Source organism: Lemur catta, chromosome 3 (genome assembly GCF_020740605.2).
Source record: "Lemur catta isolate mLemCat1 chromosome 3, mLemCat1.pri, whole genome shotgun sequence".
Lineage (NCBI taxonomy): Eukaryota > Metazoa > Chordata > Mammalia > Primates > Lemuridae > Lemur > Lemur catta.
In genome coordinates, this window is record NC_059130.1 from 85,908,127 (window position 1) to 85,924,018 (window position 15,892).

A 15,892-nucleotide genomic window follows, 5' to 3' on the forward strand; every position below is an offset into this window, starting at 1 on the left:
AATAATAAGTAAAATCCTAAGTACTCCGTGTGCAGATGTTTTCGTGGAGAGGATATTTAGTTGGGTGCCATCAAGTTGGACTGACAGCAGGAGTCGGGGTGAGTTGGGCTTGGTAAGAGCAGAGCAGCAAGTCAAGTGAATTTTACATTGACTACATTTCATATTTCGTTTTGCCGCTGCGTTTTGAAAAGATATCAAGAAGGCAGCAGTCAAGTCAGAGAAGTAGTATTGGGAAGGGAAGCAGAACAAAAATACTATGTTGTATCATGGGGCAGAAAGAAACATGTCATTGTTATTTTTTAAATATAAGTAATATTTGTTTCATTAGTCCTATTATAGTTTTAAATTAAATAATACATGCATCTTCATGAGAAAAACTTATAAATAACATAGCCTACAAAATTTAAATATTCAACAAAGAATTTTTAAAAACAGTTACTGCTGTATCAGAGGACAGAAACATAAAAATGTCCTATTTTGGCCAGGCACAGTAGCTCACACCTGTAATCCCAGCACTTTGGGACCTGAGGTGGGAGGACCACTTGAGCCCAGGAGTTCAAGACCAGCCTAGGCAACATAGCAAGACTCCATCTCTACTAAAAACAGAAAAATTAGCTGGGTGTGGTGGTATGTGCCTGTTGTCCCAGCTGCTTGGGAGGCTGAGGCAGGAGGATCGCTTGAGCCCAGGAGTTCAGGTTGCAGTGAACTATGGTCACACCACTGCACTCCAGCCTGGGTGACAAATCAAAACCCTGTCTCTGAAAAAAAAAAAAAAAGAAAAGAAAAAGAAAAAAATGTCATATTTTCCCCATATATACCATTCGTTTAACCTTCCTTTTAATGGCCACTGTTAACTAGATCTATTGTTATTTTGTTTAAATAATAATATTTATATAACAGAAAAGTAAATAATACAGAGTAAGTCAGTGGTGCTGGAACCGGATACCTTCATGCAAACCAGTGTGGTCGGGCTACTTCTGTACACCAGCACACAAAATTAAAGTATGTCATAGACCTAAATGTTAGAGCTGAAACTATAAAACACTTGGAAGAAAACAGAGAAGTAAATCTTCATGACCTGGGTTTAGCAAAGCCTTCTTAGACACAACACCGAAAACACAAGCAACAAAAGAAAAAAGTAGGTAAATCAGACTGCATCAAAATTTTAAAAATTGGTGCTTCAAAGATCTCTATCAGGAAAGTAAAAAGACACCATACAGCGTGGAGAATATATTGGCAAATCATGTATCTGATGTGAGACTTGAATCCCAAATACATTAAAGAGCTCTTACAACTCAATAATAAAAAGACAACCCAATTAAAAAATGGGAACAGGATCCGAACAGACATTTCTCCAAAGATGTACGAATAGCCAGTAAGCACATGAAATGATGCTCTGCGTCATTACTCGTTCGGAAATGCAAATCAAAACCACGGTGAGATGCCACACCCCACCTGTAAGAATGGCTGCTGTTGTCAAAAAGGCAAAATGACCGGTGCTGGCGAGGATGTGGAAAGATTGGAGCCCTCGTTCGCTGCCGGTGGGAGAGTAAAGTGGTGTAGCTGCTTTGGGAAACAGTCCGACATTTCCTCTAAAGGTTAAACACAGAGTCACCGTATGACCCAGCAATTCCGCTCCCAGGTATCCACCCAAGAGAAATGGTAACATGTGCCCTCACGGGAACTTGTACACTGATGTCTACAGTAGCATCAATCATAACAGACAAAAAGTGAAAACAGTCTGAATGTCCCACTCGCTGACGCATGGCTACATAAAACATGGTCTGTCCATGCGGTGGCCTGCTTGTCCGTAAGGAGAAATAAAGCACAGACTCTTGGACTCATGCAGCAGCACAGACGCACCTCAGAAACGTTTTGAGTGACAGAAGACAGTCACAGAAGGCCACATGACTCCATTTATACGAAATGTCCGGAATAGGCGATCCGTGGAGACAGCAAGTAGAGTGACGGCTGCCTGAGGCTCGGGGGTGGAGGGGACCAGGGAGTGCCTGCTTAGGGGTGCAGGGTTTCTTACTGGGGTGATGGGAATGTCCTAAAACTCACTGCAGTGATGGTTGCACAGCCCTGTGAATATCCTAAAAACCCCTGAATTGTATGCGTTAAATGGACCAGTTGTATGGTATGTGAATTATATCTCAACAAAACTGAAAATACACAAAACACAATATTTAATGTCAAATAAGTACTTGTTTTTATATATTCATGTTAAAGTAATGACATTTAGGTACAGTAATAATGTACAGTAGTAACATGCATGTGCATAATTATGTATTATCATTTTGGGGAATTTTTTTGTCTGGTATGGCTGTGTCCTGGGTTGGTTCCTTAAAAAGTTGGTTACCCTCATCCTCGTCCCTTGGGTTAATAAGCATGAAATTTGTTGCCAGATGGCAAAATGTGCCTGAAAGCTGCTAGCTGCCCGGGGTGGGGAGCCTGGGGCAGCAAGGTGGCTGCACACCTGGGTGGGCGAGTGGATGTGGGGAGGCTCGTGCCCCAGCTTTGCCCCTGCACCCTCCCTGCTGCATCCCACTGGGAGGCCTTCTGCTCCTGCAGGACCCCTGCCTGGGATGACTTCTGCCGTGGTCTCTGCCTGCCCAAACCTTGCCCCTCAATTTTGGTGATGCCCTGCTGCCTCCTCCGTGCAGCCTGTTCGGATTTCCCCACCTCTGTCTGCAGCTCTGTGGAGCTTGGCACCTCTGTCCTCCTGGGGGGTCACTGGGTGTCTAAGAGCGCCTCCTCCCAGCCCAGACTCAGGTGTGACTCAGCTCTGTGTCCTTAGCGCCCAGCCCAGGCCGGGTGCCAAACAGTCTTCCGTTCCACCGCCCCCATCCCTCCCACCCCACATCTGGCTGGCATCAGAGGGCGCGGCTCTCCAGGCTGGGCTCACCCTTCCTCCCTAGCCTGTGACTCGTGGCTGTGGGAAGTGACCTCTGGCCTTCACTTGCCTCCTTTCTGAGATGGGTAGATGGTCCCAGATAGGCCCGAGGATGGCGTAGATCCAGTCCCCTGTCGGAGCCTCTGGTCTGCTGCCCTGTCGTTTCTGCGTGGGGGCTCACTACTGACCTCCCCTGCCCCACAGCTCCAAGGCGTGGTGCCCCTGCTGGGTGGCCCCCAGCTCCTGCTCCGCCCCCCACTGGCAAACCGCATCTCTTCTCACCGCCCACCCCCAGGAGGCTTCTTCACTTATACTTCTCCATCTTATTAGCCAGAAGGAGGCCAGCGTGCCGGCCCCAGGGCCAGGCTGCCGGGTTCCAGTCCCAGCTCCTTGTCTCCGGTCTAGAGACCTCGGGCAAAGCCTTTCCCACTCTGTGCTTCTGTTTCCTCCCCTGTGAAATGGGGGTGGGAAGCACTGGCCCTTTGGGTCCCTGGCCTGGCATGTCAGAACCATCGGTGTGAGTCTCGGGCTGGTGAACCACACGCTCTGCCCAGGGATGGACAGAGCCCTGCAGTGAGATCTGAGAGGGGCTTCTGCGTGGGGCTGGATGGCCTCGGCCGGTCCCTCTCCCTCCCTGAGTTTGTTCCCTTGCCCTGGGACTCGTTGGGCAGAGGTGAGGGGCCTGCCCCGGCCCCCTGGGCACTAAGCACCCAAGTGTGTGTGTGCAGAGCCCATCAGAACCGAAGTTCGCTGAGGTCGGGACTCGTGTGTGCTGGAGCCCAGGGCCTGGGCCCTTGAAGGTGCTTGTCTTTGTTGACTGACTCGGGGACGTGGGGGCCTGTGAGGGGTGCAGAGGGCCCGGGGCCCGCCGAGCTGCCATCTGTGTTTCTCCCGCAGTTCCCGATGGGTCCTGGCTCGGACGGCCCGATGGGCGGCATGGGCGGCATGGAGCCACACCACATGAACGGATCGTTAGGTGAGCCCGTGCCCTCAGCCTGCCCCTCCTGCCCGGGCAACTGTCCCCTTGCCTCAGCTCTGGGAACGGGGCCCGGTTTACAGCCTGGCCTTGGCTGGGCACTCAGAAAGATCCAGAGAGAGAGAGAAACTGCCCACACAGAACATTCTCTGCACCGCAAGAGTGTGGGATTTGGGTGGAAGGGCTCGGAGGCCGGAGGAGCCCACGAGGAAGGGATCCTTCTGAGAGGCTGGGGACCCCTCCGTGGAGCAGTGTGCAAAAAACTGAACTGGATTCTTCTCTCCTTTCAGGGTCGGGCGACATAGATGGACTTCCAAAAGTGAGTGTGCACACGACGCCCCTCCCCGACAGCACGCTGTCCGCGTGGGCAGGCTGCGGGGGACGTGGAGGCTCACCTCCCCTCCTCTCTCCACAGAATTCTCCTAACAACATAAGTGGCATTAGCAATCCTCCAGGCACCCCTCGGGACGACGGCGAGCTAGGAGGGAACTTCCTCCACTCCTTCCAGAATGACAATGTAAGCCCCACCCCCATGCACGCACGCTCATCCCTGGGGGGCCTGTCCCCAGCCTGGCCACTGCGATCCAGCAGGTTCAGGAGCCCCGTGGCTGCGGCCTGCTCGCCGGGCTGCTGGCCTGGGAGCCATGTCGTGGGCTTTCCAGCTGACACTGCCCTGAGTGTGCCCGCTGGCGTGTCCTTCTGGCCCTGGCGACATGCAGGCCGGACGTCTCCGGCACTAGTTAAGCTGACGAGGCAGGGGAGCCCTGGGCTGAGAGAGCTGGGGGCAGCAGTGCCCCTGGGGGGCCCTTTCCATCTGTCCTGGGGAGGAAGGTTCATGGAACCAGCTATTTCCAGGGGGCTCAACAGAGGGCTGGCTGCCTGCTTTTCCCGGAGTGGGCATCTCTGTACCTTCTCACGTGAAGAAAGTGCCACGGTTAAGTTGCTTTCCAGAACGCCGTGGGGACTGGCCCCCTCCCCAGAGCACCCTGGCTGTGCCCTGGCCCAGAGGCCTGCCCTGGGGGCGGGCAGGGCTGGAAAGAAGTGAGTGATTCAGAGAGGAGAAGGAGCAGGGGGGCTGCTGGTGGGAAGGAGCCCTCAGGCCCCCTCCCGGCTGCCACCCTGCCCACCCGGCCACACCCCCACGGCCCTGCCTGGCCTGTGCAGTGAAGCCTCACGGCGTTGGCACCCGGCTGTGCCTGTGGCCTCCCCACCCCGCCCTCACCGCCCGCCTTTGCTTCTCCCTTCAGTATTCTCCAAGCATGACGATGAGTGTGTGACCCCCCCTTCTCCGAGACGCTGAGAGAGCCGGCATTGCAGGCGGGAAGATGCCAGAAATTATGCAAGAAGAAGTGAGGTGTCATTATCCAGGAGCTGGGGGAGGGCGTCTCCTGCTCCCCCCCACCCCCCACCCTCTGCACCCACCTTTCCCACTTTAGTTTCATGCAATAAAAAGGCCGAACTTTTTATTCCATAAAACATGAAGGACAAAACTCAAAATAAAAATTTATTTCAAGTCAATGACCAGAAAAATCCCACCCCTTGCCCTTTCCCAAAAGGACCTTTTCTGTACATGACACTTTTTTGTTGTTTTTTGTTTGGGGTTTTACCGTTGTTGGGATTTTTTTATTTGTTTTCAGGGGGGTGTTTTTTGGGGAAAAATTTTTAAAAATGGAAGCTTCTAGCAAGCCCCCCACCCCACCCCAATCAATCTCTATGCTTTCTTCTTTAAAAAAAAAAAAAGAAAAAAGGCAAAAAAAAAAAAAATCCAGAAGCCCTGCTGTCTGTCTGTCCCCGAGCCCTTCCACCAGGAAAGCTAGTCTAGGTGTGAGATCTCACACTGTCTTTGTAGCCATCTAAAAATAATAATAATAAACTGGACAGTTTACAATCAGTGGTTTCTTTCAAAAAGCCTTTTTTGGAAAGAAGAAAAGGAAGTCAGCCTGTTGAGCTTGGGGTTCTGGTGTGTGCGATGGCACCGGGGTGGCGGGAGCCTGCTTGCTTCTGCCTGGCTCTGTGGCTACAGCGGCACACTTGGACCCCAGCCCACACCCACCCTCGTCACGTGGCCGGAGGGGCCAGACCACCCGACCCCTCTCAGGATCCGCCGCAGCCAGACCTGCGCTGTTCCCAGGACGGCTTCCTCCTCTGTCCCCCGACGCTCCTGCCCCGGCCTCCCCACCTCTCCAGCCCCTCCTCCGCCCACACCCGTCTTCCCAGCGAGAATCCTGCCAGCTGGGCGGTGGCCTGGAGCAGAGTAGGCGAGGCCGCCACCGACAGGATGGCTATGACCTGGGACCTGGAAGCCGTGACCGCCACGTTCGGGTCCCGTGATCCTCGCATCGCCGCCGTCGTGGGCATGGGCAGGGCGGGCTGGAGTTTTGGTTTTCTTTGTTTTTTTCTCTTTATTCGTCCTCCCTTTTCCGAGATGGGATATTGACCAGGATTGCTCTGTACGTGCTTGGAACTGGACGCAAAGACTGGAGTGGCTGTGGGGGGTGGGGGGACGCCAGCAACCAAACAGACGTGCTGTTTCCCATCCTGTTTTTATTTTCAAAAACCGACAAACCCGACGGTGGAGCCTGTGCCCTCCCAGGAGGGCGACTCACGGCCCCCCTCGCTTCATCGTCCCCCATGGAAACCCGTGTCTTGCCCTGGAGACACCCGAGTTCTTTGTACATTGACACGCCCTCTCCCCCTCCCCTGTAGCTGGTCTTTGTTTTATCACCCCCATCCATGTATATCATATTATGTGAGATATCATCTGCCTGAAAAAAGACCTTGTGCGGATTATTGGGAACATTGTAGCTGTTTCTGTGTTTTTTCTTACCTTGTAGTCTGGTTCTGAATTAAGAGAGGAAAAAAAAAGTAATTATGATACATTGTAGTTTGTGTACGATATATGTTGATAACGTTTTATTAAAGGGACATCTTTTTTCCGCAGCCCTTCCTGACATGTTTGGGGGAACGTGGGTTGGAGTTTATTATATGCATTACAAAATGCAAGGTGGCTCGTCAGGCAGAGTTTTTGTGCTGGTGCATAACGAGATTCGTGCCTTCCCTTCCCGGGCGTGTTCACTCTGCCGTGTTGCGGACAGTTGCGGTGTTCTTTTGGGCAGGTAGGTTGGGAGCAGAGGATATCAGCCTCGCTTTCAATATTTGGGGACTTTCTGGAAGCCAGCTTCAGTTTCTTGTCTGGCAGACACGTTTTGCTTTGCCGGGGTGTCTGCGTTTTTCTGGGAGTAGAGAGAGGTTCCTGGTGCCCTGTGTTTGCTGTCGGTGCCGTGTTGGCCGGGACGGTGGGATCCCACGGGATCTGCTTTACTGGAGGCCCCCGCGCCTTAAATGCCTGCTCTGCTGGGGCCTGCAGGGGTTCGGGGGTCCTTAGATGCTGGGCCCTGGGGGAGTTGATTGTTTTTTAACCTTCAAGGCAATGGGGAGCCCTTGAAGGATTTCAAGAGTAGCACAGTCCGACTAGAACGTCAGGAAACGTAAGCCAGCCGCACCCTGGGTGGGACAGGATGTGGGGAGAGCCATCCCCAGCCAACGTCTAGGCAAGAAATACCGAGGGCCGAGGCCAAGGGAGCAGCGGTGGGCGCTGACTGGCACAACGTCTAGGAAGTAGAACTTTCTACCTACTTGAGCTCTGGGGACTTCGTTTAGGCCACAGCAGGAGTGGACCCGCAGTGCCTGGGCTCCGTCCACGTTTACAAGGGTCTCAGGAACCAGATTGCCAATTGCCAGGTTCAGATCTTGCCTTTGCCACTACTTGCTGTGTGGCCGTGGGCAAGTTAGTTTATTCCTCTGCCCTCAGTTTCCCCACCTGTGAAGTCGGGGGTGGTGGCCTGCCCACCTCATGGGGCTGTGAAGGCCTCGCCGCGGTGCCTGGCGTGTGCATCAGCCACAGTGGTATTGTGGTAACTCATGTTTGGGGAGAGTCCAAATGGGTGCGATGGGGAGTAGCTGGGACGATCTAGAAAATTCCATGTGGTCCTTCCCTCCTCACCTTGGGGTAAGGTTTCCTTCCACAGACACCTTTGAACTATTGGGAGAACGTCCCCACTGGACAGGTGAGGAGGCTCAGGCTGTGGTTAAGCTGCACTAATGGCGCTGACCCCGTGCTGGGGAAGGAGGTAAAGGATGGGGCCCCCTTTGAGACCCTCGCTGCCACCTGTGCTCCTTGGAGTGGGAGTCATCCTCCGGCTGCAGTGGGGGTGCCCAGCGGGAGGGAAGCCAGGGCCCAACCTGCAAGGAGCGCCCTGTGCACCTGCCGCCCACCCAGCTTGGGGCGCGACAACCCTGAGGCTCCCCGCCACCGCCCCTCAGCCTGGGGCCCCTCTGTCCCCACAGTTCCTTTACGACACCAGTGGCCGGGCGGAGGGCGGAGGGCTGGCTCCGGTTGGCCTTGCCCGGGGCAGATCTCTTGGGAAAGGACTGGTGCTTGTTCTCCACAGCGTTTTCCCAGCCCAGGCCTGACTGAGAGCTGCAGGCCCGGCCAGAGCGCTCACTGGCCAGTATGGGACCCTGAAATGAGGGGCGGGAGAAAGCGTGTCCTGCCTGTCTGGGCCTCCTGCTCTAGGAGCCGGGCCCAGCACAGCTGCTGCTTTCCTGCTGGTCATCGCTGTCCACAGGCAGCCCACTCCAGGGAGCCACCCTCGGGGTCCAGAGCAAGGGCCAGCCCCATGGCAGGAGACCTGCCCCCTGCCACCCTGCTGGGCACTCTCCCCTGGGGCCGGCAGCTGCCGAGGTGTATAGCCAGGGCAGGGCTCCCGCTGGGGCTGCGGCTGCGCAGCCTACCTCCCTGCAGAGCCTGAGGAATCCTCCATGAACCCTAGGAGGCTGGGTCCGGAGCACCCCCGGGCCCTCTGGCCCTGACCAAAGAGAGCTGCGCTGCTTGGCCTGGTCTGCAGAGCTGCGGGGCTCCCCTGGGCGTGGATGGAGGGGCCGGGCAGGGAGGGGAGGGCTGGAGGCAGGTGAGCCCTACTCTGCCCAGCCCCGGGCTCACTGCGCACAGGCACTGCGGGCTTAGCGTTGGGGCAGGGGATTGGAAGCAAGGGAGCAGGCCAAGGGGGGTGGGTGCCACATGGCAGAGTCAGTCTGGGGCTGGTGTGTCCTTTCTGTTCCCAGGAGCCTGATGAGCCCCAGTACTTGACATCTGGTGTCTGGACATTCGGCCACCCCCTCAGTTCCCTGCCTCCATCTCAACCCTCCCCATGCCGCAAAGACCTCACTTCTGCGCCTCCATAGACGCTCTCTTTCCATGCATCTCTCATTCGTGTGTTTGTCGAGCACTTGGGATACAGCAGGGAACAAAACAGAGAGGGGGGCTGGCGATGCCCTTCACAGAAGCGGGCAGGCTGCAGGCAGAGCCCTGTTTTGGCAAGTTAAACCTGAGACGCTGATTAGCTACCAGCGAAGATGTCAGGTGGGCAGGTCTGGGCTGGAGACAGACTTGGGGAGTTGCAGGCTGGCTGAGATCCACGAGCCCGTGGAGAAGGGGCCAGGGCCTGGCCTGGGGGCTCTCGGCAGTGAGAGATCTGGGAACAGGAGCAAAGGAGGCAGGGAAGCAAAAAAACCAGGAGAGTGGGGGGCCCTGGGGGCCACATGAAGGGGGTGCAGAGAATGCCTCCCGCTGGGGGGGTCCCAAATGGCCACACCTGCCGCAGCCGAGGACCAAGTCCACACTCCTCACAGCTGCCACACCTGCAGGCCCCTCCTGCTCCTCCTCACCCCCCAGCGCTTCCTGCCCCAGCCACGCAGAACTCTGGCTGGCTGCCCACCGAGCGCCTCTGTTCTTGCTGTCCCCTCCTCTGTTCTACCTGCCCTGTAGAACCTAGCTCGGATGACACCTCCTTCGGGAAGCCCTCTAGGCTGGGATGGCTCTCTCTGGGTCCCCGTGGCCCCTGTGCTGTAACGGTTCAGTGTCTGCCTCCCTCATCAGGCTGGGAGCTCCTCTAAGCTGGGGACCATGGCTGAGTGCTCTTCGTCCCCAAATCGCCCAGCACAGGGACTGGCGCCCAGCAGGTGCTCAGTGAGTCCTCATGGAGTAACTAACTGGATGTCCAGCAGCCCCCCAATGTGCTCAGTGGAACCCCTCCCCATTGTAGGTACCCACCTACCTGTGGGCAGGTGCTCAGATGTGGGGAAAGAGGTGGCCTGTATGGGCACCTGCTACTGCAGATCCACAGGGGACGGCTGTCACTGCCCCCCGGCAGACTGCGAGCTCCTGGAGGGCAGGGACCGTGGCGCCCTCATTCCGTATCTCTGGCTCCCAGCACAGCACCCGGCACGCAGCGGGTACTTATAAAATGGGCTGTTGGGGGGCTGCCTGCCCCTAGAGGAGGCCTATAGTGGGGAACCTCAGGGCTCAGTCTCCAGTTCTGACCTATTCTTGGGGTCCATCACTGGCCCAGCTGGGAATGTGTGTATGTGTGCGTCTTGGGGTGGGGGCGGGTGAAGGAAAGCTAGCGGGGCCATGTTGCTCCTGACAGGCTGGACCCTAAAGGACCGAGTTCCTGCCCGGGCAGCAAGCTCGCTCCCTGATCTTTGGGCATGAGGAGGTGTGGCCTGACACGTCTGGCCTGGGAGAGGCTGAGGATCTCAGTGGCAGTGACCAAGGCAGAGTGTCCGGAACAGGGGAGGGGCTGGCCTCGCTCCTCTGCCCTACTCAGCTGGGCCCTGCTCTGGGACGTGGCCTGCAACAGGTGAACCGGGACTGAGAAGAGGGACAGAGGTGCAGTGGGAGGTGGGCCCTGGGCTATTTGGCTTTGAGGCACACAGTCCTCAGCCTCAAATGTCTACAGGGCAGGCCCCTGGCCGGGGGAACGGATGGTGTGTGTGGCCCCAGAAGGCAGAGCGGGGGCCCTTAGGGTGAAGCTACAGAATGACAATCCTCCTGAGATGCCAGAAGCCAAGCAGCCAAAGGATGAAGGGGCTCCCTTGAAAGGTAGTGAGTCCCCCTGTGCGGGGGTGTGAGGCAGCCGGGGGAGGACGGGTGGGGACATGTGCCGAGGCGGGTGCTGGCTGCTAGAATCCCAGCTCCGTGGCAGAGGGGAAGATAAAAAAGCCTTTCTCGGGCAGAGCTGGAGTCAGAACCACCTTACTCTGACCTCAAAGTCCCTCCCAGCTTTGGGGCTGTTCCCACCTCAACAAGAGGTCCCGGCTGGGTGCAGTGGCTCACACCTGTAATCCTGGCACTTTGGGAGGCTGAGAGGCAAGGAGGATCGCTTGAGCCCAGAAGTTTGAGACCAGCCTGGGCAACATAGTGAGACTCTGTCACTACAAAAAAATAACAAAAATTAGCTGGGTGTGGTGGTGTGCACCTGTAGTCCCAGCTACTTGGGAGGCTGAGGCAGGAGGATCCCTTGAGCCCAGGAGTTCGAGGTTACAGTGAGCTGTGATTGCACCACTGCACCCCAGCCTGGGTGACAGAGTGAGACCCTGTCTCAAAAAAATTAATAATAATAAAAATAAAAAATGAAAATAAAAGAGGTCTCCACAGAGGTGGCTGATCTGTGACTTGCATCACCCGCTCTGTGAAAGACCAGCCCGGATCCAGTTCCGCACAAGCCGCAGGAAGGGGCTGGCGGCTCTGCAGGTGAGGTGGGGAGGGGAGACGTGGGGTGAGGATGGGCTCCCGCTATTCCTCAAACACCCATCCCACTGCCCTCCTCTTCAGCTCTGTCTGTCCCCACACTTCAGGTCACTACTTGAATGTCACCCACAGCGCCCCTCCCTGACCTCAGTGACCTAATGCAACCCAGGGAGGTTCAGGGCCAACACCCCCCCCCCCCCAACTGCTGACAACACACCACTGTGTCCCTGTGAACTGCCAGGGGCCCGGGGAACTGCCTCACCCAGGGCTTCACCTCCCCCGAGTGCAGTGGGACTGCAAGGCCCCACCAGCTTGCCTCGGTTTGGGACAACTCTGAAGGGCATCCTGATCCCAGAGTTCTCAGAGCATCTGCTGAGGCCTCAGAGGGAGACCTCTGCCCAACCGTGGCCTCCTTGCTTCCTTCCAGAGCTCTCCGGAGAGCACGCCCCAATAGATGTCTGCCACGATTCTCCATCGGAGTCGCTTCCAGGGAGCCCCATCTGAAAGGGCCACGCCGCTGTTCTTCGTATCACTCCGACACGAATCGATTTACTCCCATCCCCCCGCAGGGGTGGGGCAGCCCCCTGCGAGCAGCACCCTGGGTTTCAGTGCTCGATACCATGTCTTTCCATCATGGCTGACGCTCACTGGGTGCTCAGGAAATACTCCCGGGTGGAAGTCCAGTGGCCGAGAACGTGTCATCCTGAGGGGGGAGAGGGCACCAGGCCTGGCTGGTAACAAGCGCACATCTCTGGGGATCCCCAGCTGTCTGGAAGAGGGTCCCTATAGCAGGGTGGTCTTCTAGCAGTCAAGCAGGGAGGCCTGTGGGTCGTGGCGACTTGAGTACTGAGGTTAAAGGGAGACCATCTGAGACCCTCAGGTCACCTGCCTGCTGTGTGGGACTTTCATCCGCTGTGAAAGAGGAACCAGGGAGCTGCTGTCTAAAGGCCGAAAGGACCCTGCTCTGCTCCTTCCCAGCCTGGCGCCTGAGCTGAGTGAGGGACGGAGCCCCCCAAGTCCTCACGGAGCCTGTCAGGCACTTGCCCTGGGGCCAGCCCAAGCCGGCCCTGGGAGGACGGGGAGCAGCCTGAGGCGGGGCGCCCCCAGCAAGCCCACCTTTTCACAGGGCCTCTGAGAACGCCAAGCCCGTCCTCTGGAAACCTACTCACACGCAGGCCTATCTGACCCAAAGATGGGGCAAACCTGACAGAGAAGTGCTTTATCCTCGCGTTGCAGATGAGGAAGCTGAGGCTCTGGGACAGCAGCTGGAAATAGGTCTGGCTTCCCCCACCACCACAATTATAATTCCCCTGCCACTGAAGTCCACTGGAAACGTGGAAATGAACGTGAGTAACTTTTTTTTTTTTTTTTTTAGATAGCGTCTCACTCTGTTGCCCAGGCTAGAGTGCAGTTGGCCTCCTCATAGCTCACTGTAGCCTCCAACTCCTGGGCCAAGGGATCCTCCTGCCTCAGCCTCCTGAGAAGCTGGGGCTATGGACACACACCACCATGCCTGGCCTGCTTGAGGAACTTTCTAATGGATCGGACAGGCATGTAAGTAAATGAGACAATGAGAAATATGTTCTCATATATATGTTCACAACGGGAATGTCAACATTTTGGTTCCAAAAGCTGTTGCTTAGAAATCCTCATAGTGGGCTGGGTGTGGTGACTCACGCCTATAATGCTAGCATTTTGGGAGGCTGAGGCAGGAGGATTGCTTGAGGCCAGGAGTTCAAGACCAGCCTGAGCAAGAGCAAGAGCCTGTCTCTACAAAAAATAGAAAAATCAGCCAGGCATGGTGGTGCGGACTTGTAGTCCCAGCTACTCGGGAGGCTGAGGCAGTAGGATCCCTTAAGCCCAGGAGTTTGAGGTTGCTGTGAGCTAGGCTGACGCCACTGCACTCTATCCCAGGCAACAGAGCGAGACTCTGCCTCAAAAGAAAAAAAAGTCCCTATAGTGGGACTTTGATACCAAGTGTGACCCCCGTACCTGCCCCACAGTACTTCTGCTCCCTCCCCCAGCTCGCTCTGCTGGCTGGGGAGCCAGTCTCAGGCTTGGGATGGGACAGGGCCTCACCACCAGCCTGCATTTCTTCCTTTCCTGTGTTTAGTGAGGTGACGGGAACGAGGCAGGTGGGCACTTGGGATTTGGAGAAGTGAATACATGTCTGTGGAGGAGCAGTTGTCACCACGTATGAACTTTCCAGCTCTTCACACTACATCCTGTGGTCTCTCAGCCTGTCCCCACATCTCCATGGGGAGGATAAAGCCGCCAGTCCTGCCCACCCCACTCTGCGGATCAGCTGCACTTCGCAGCCCCCTTGAAGGGCGAGTGCCGTGGGCTTCAGGCCCTGCAGCTTAGCACCAAGGCCGGCGTCGTCGGAGCTGTCCTCATTCAGGGCAGACTAGGGGGAGGGCAGGCTGCCCCGGCCTGCCCTGCAACCCTGGCCCCCTTCCAGGGCAGTGCTCAAGCTGCAAGATCATCTGCTGTCTGCTTACTCACAGCCTCCATCCCACTCGCTCGGAACAAGTTCACTTCACCCTCTCGCTCCCTGATCAGCCAGTCTGCAAGGACTCAGCCTGCTCCGCATTGCTGCCAGCCATCACCACCAGCCATCACCACCGCCTGAGCATTACGGCAGCGCCCTCCAGCTGGACTCTGTCCCGTCGTGCTGCCAACTCGTCCTCTGTGCTCCCACCAGCGTTCTTTAAAAAAAATCCTTTTGACTCAGCAATTCCACTGCTACGAATTTACCCAATGGCTCTGCTGGCAAAAGTGCTCTAATATACACGAACGAGGATGCTCACTGCAGCATTATTTCCAATAACTAACAACTGGGAACAACCTGAACATCCACCAATATTTATTAATGCCCCTGCTCAAAAGAGCAAGGTGAATTATACGCGCTGAGGTAGCAAGATCCCGTGATCCAAAGATACTAGGGGAAAAAGGAAGTGCAGGAGAGGCTACGAGCAGGACGACACTGAGGAATGTACACATTCGCATCCTTACGATGCATACGCATTTTAACGAACAGCACATGAGAAACTAAGCTGTGGTTCTTACGGAAAAGGAATAGGGGTTGCCTTGCGTGGGATGACTTGTATTTTTCCAAACTCTGAATTTTTATCATTTACATTTGTTTTTTCTCTTTAAAATAAAAAGCAGAATGGGAGGCAGGGCCCCAGATCACCTCCCACAGGAAGTCAGGAGCTGGGCCCTCACGCCCCTCGCAAGTGGGCTGCTACGGCTTCAGCCCCAACTCTCCTTGCGGTCCCCACTTCCAGCCGCTCCCCACACAGGGATGTTCACGCCCTCCTCTCCGTTTCTCCTGGTAATTCCTCCTGCCGCTCCCGCCCCACCCCGCCCCGCCCCGCCCAGCCTAGAGGGTAAGTTTTGAGTGTGGGGAGCACAAGCCTGGGAGCCAGACACAGGCTGGACTCACGTACTGGCCGTGGGCGCTGCAGTGGGCGCCCAGGTCTCACCTCAGAGAGCTCCTCCAGCTGCTGGAAGTTTCTGCAGTAACTCTTCTCAGCAGTCCCTCGCGGGAATTACGGCCCAATAAAGCCTCCTCATCCAAGGTCCCACTGTGGGGAGCAGCACATACCCAGTGACAGGGGCCAGGCCAGTGATAGTTGCAGAAAGGCACAACTCCCTCATCCCAGGGGGCGACTCTGGCTCCAGAGTGCCACTCACTGGCCGGGGCCTCAGGTGCAACCACACGGAGTTCACCCCCACCCTGTGCTGCCACCCTCACTCCCCACAGGTACGGGTCCTGAATGTTCTCGCCAGACATTCACATGCAAGTCTCCATCGCAGAGTGTTTCTTAGGGACGATGACCTAAACCACCAGCTGTGTGACCCTCGGCAAATTCCTTAAACTATCTGTGTTTTCTCTTTAGGGCCCAGAACAGTGCCTGGCACACACTAGGCACTCACCATTTTTCTTGAATGTGAAAATGCCATTTGCCTTGTAGGGGCTGTGTGAGGACTAAACAAGAAGCTGTGTATAAAGTGCCTGGCACAGAACAGGACTTGACGTTACGTGAACAGAGGTCAGCTGAACCAGGGTGTACGCAGCCCATTAACCAGGAGACCCATGAGAAATCTGCAAAGAATATTCTATTCAGATTTCCTGCAGTCATTGTGGAATGTGCCCACAATTTAATCCCAGAAGAACCTAGTGATTAGCCGGGCGAGGTGGCTCACGCCTGTAATCCTAGCACCCTGGGAGGCCAAGGTGGGAGGATCACTTGAGCTCAGAAATTTGAGACCAGCCTGAGCAAGAATGAGACCCTGTCTCTATTAAAAATAGAAAAATTAGCCGGTGTAGTTGCATGTGCCTGTAGACCCAGCTACTCGGGAGGCTGAGGCAGGAGGATTGCTTGAGCCCAGGAGTTTGAGGTTGCTGTGAGCGAGGCTGACA

General features: G+C 55.9%; 1 protein-coding gene across 3 annotated transcripts in view; it reads left to right on the plus strand.

Moving 5' to 3' along the window:
• The window catches only part of SSBP3 (single stranded DNA binding protein 3), a 155,768-nt gene extending 148,956 nt beyond the window's left edge, over positions 1 to 6,812 (plus strand). For all 3 annotated transcript variants that reach the window (XM_045547951.1, XM_045547952.1, XM_045547953.1), the window contains 4 exons: positions 3,794 to 3,872; positions 4,163 to 4,191; positions 4,288 to 4,389; positions 5,120 to 6,812. In XM_045547951.1, the coding sequence (XP_045403907.1) occupies positions 3,794 to 3,872; positions 4,163 to 4,191; positions 4,288 to 4,389; positions 5,120 to 5,149 (240 nt within the window). In that variant the 3' untranslated portion in view covers positions 5,150 to 6,812. The remainder of the gene's footprint in view (positions 1 to 3,793; positions 3,873 to 4,162; positions 4,192 to 4,287; positions 4,390 to 5,119) is intronic.
• The last annotated feature ends 9,080 nt before the right edge of the window (positions 6,813 to 15,892 follow it).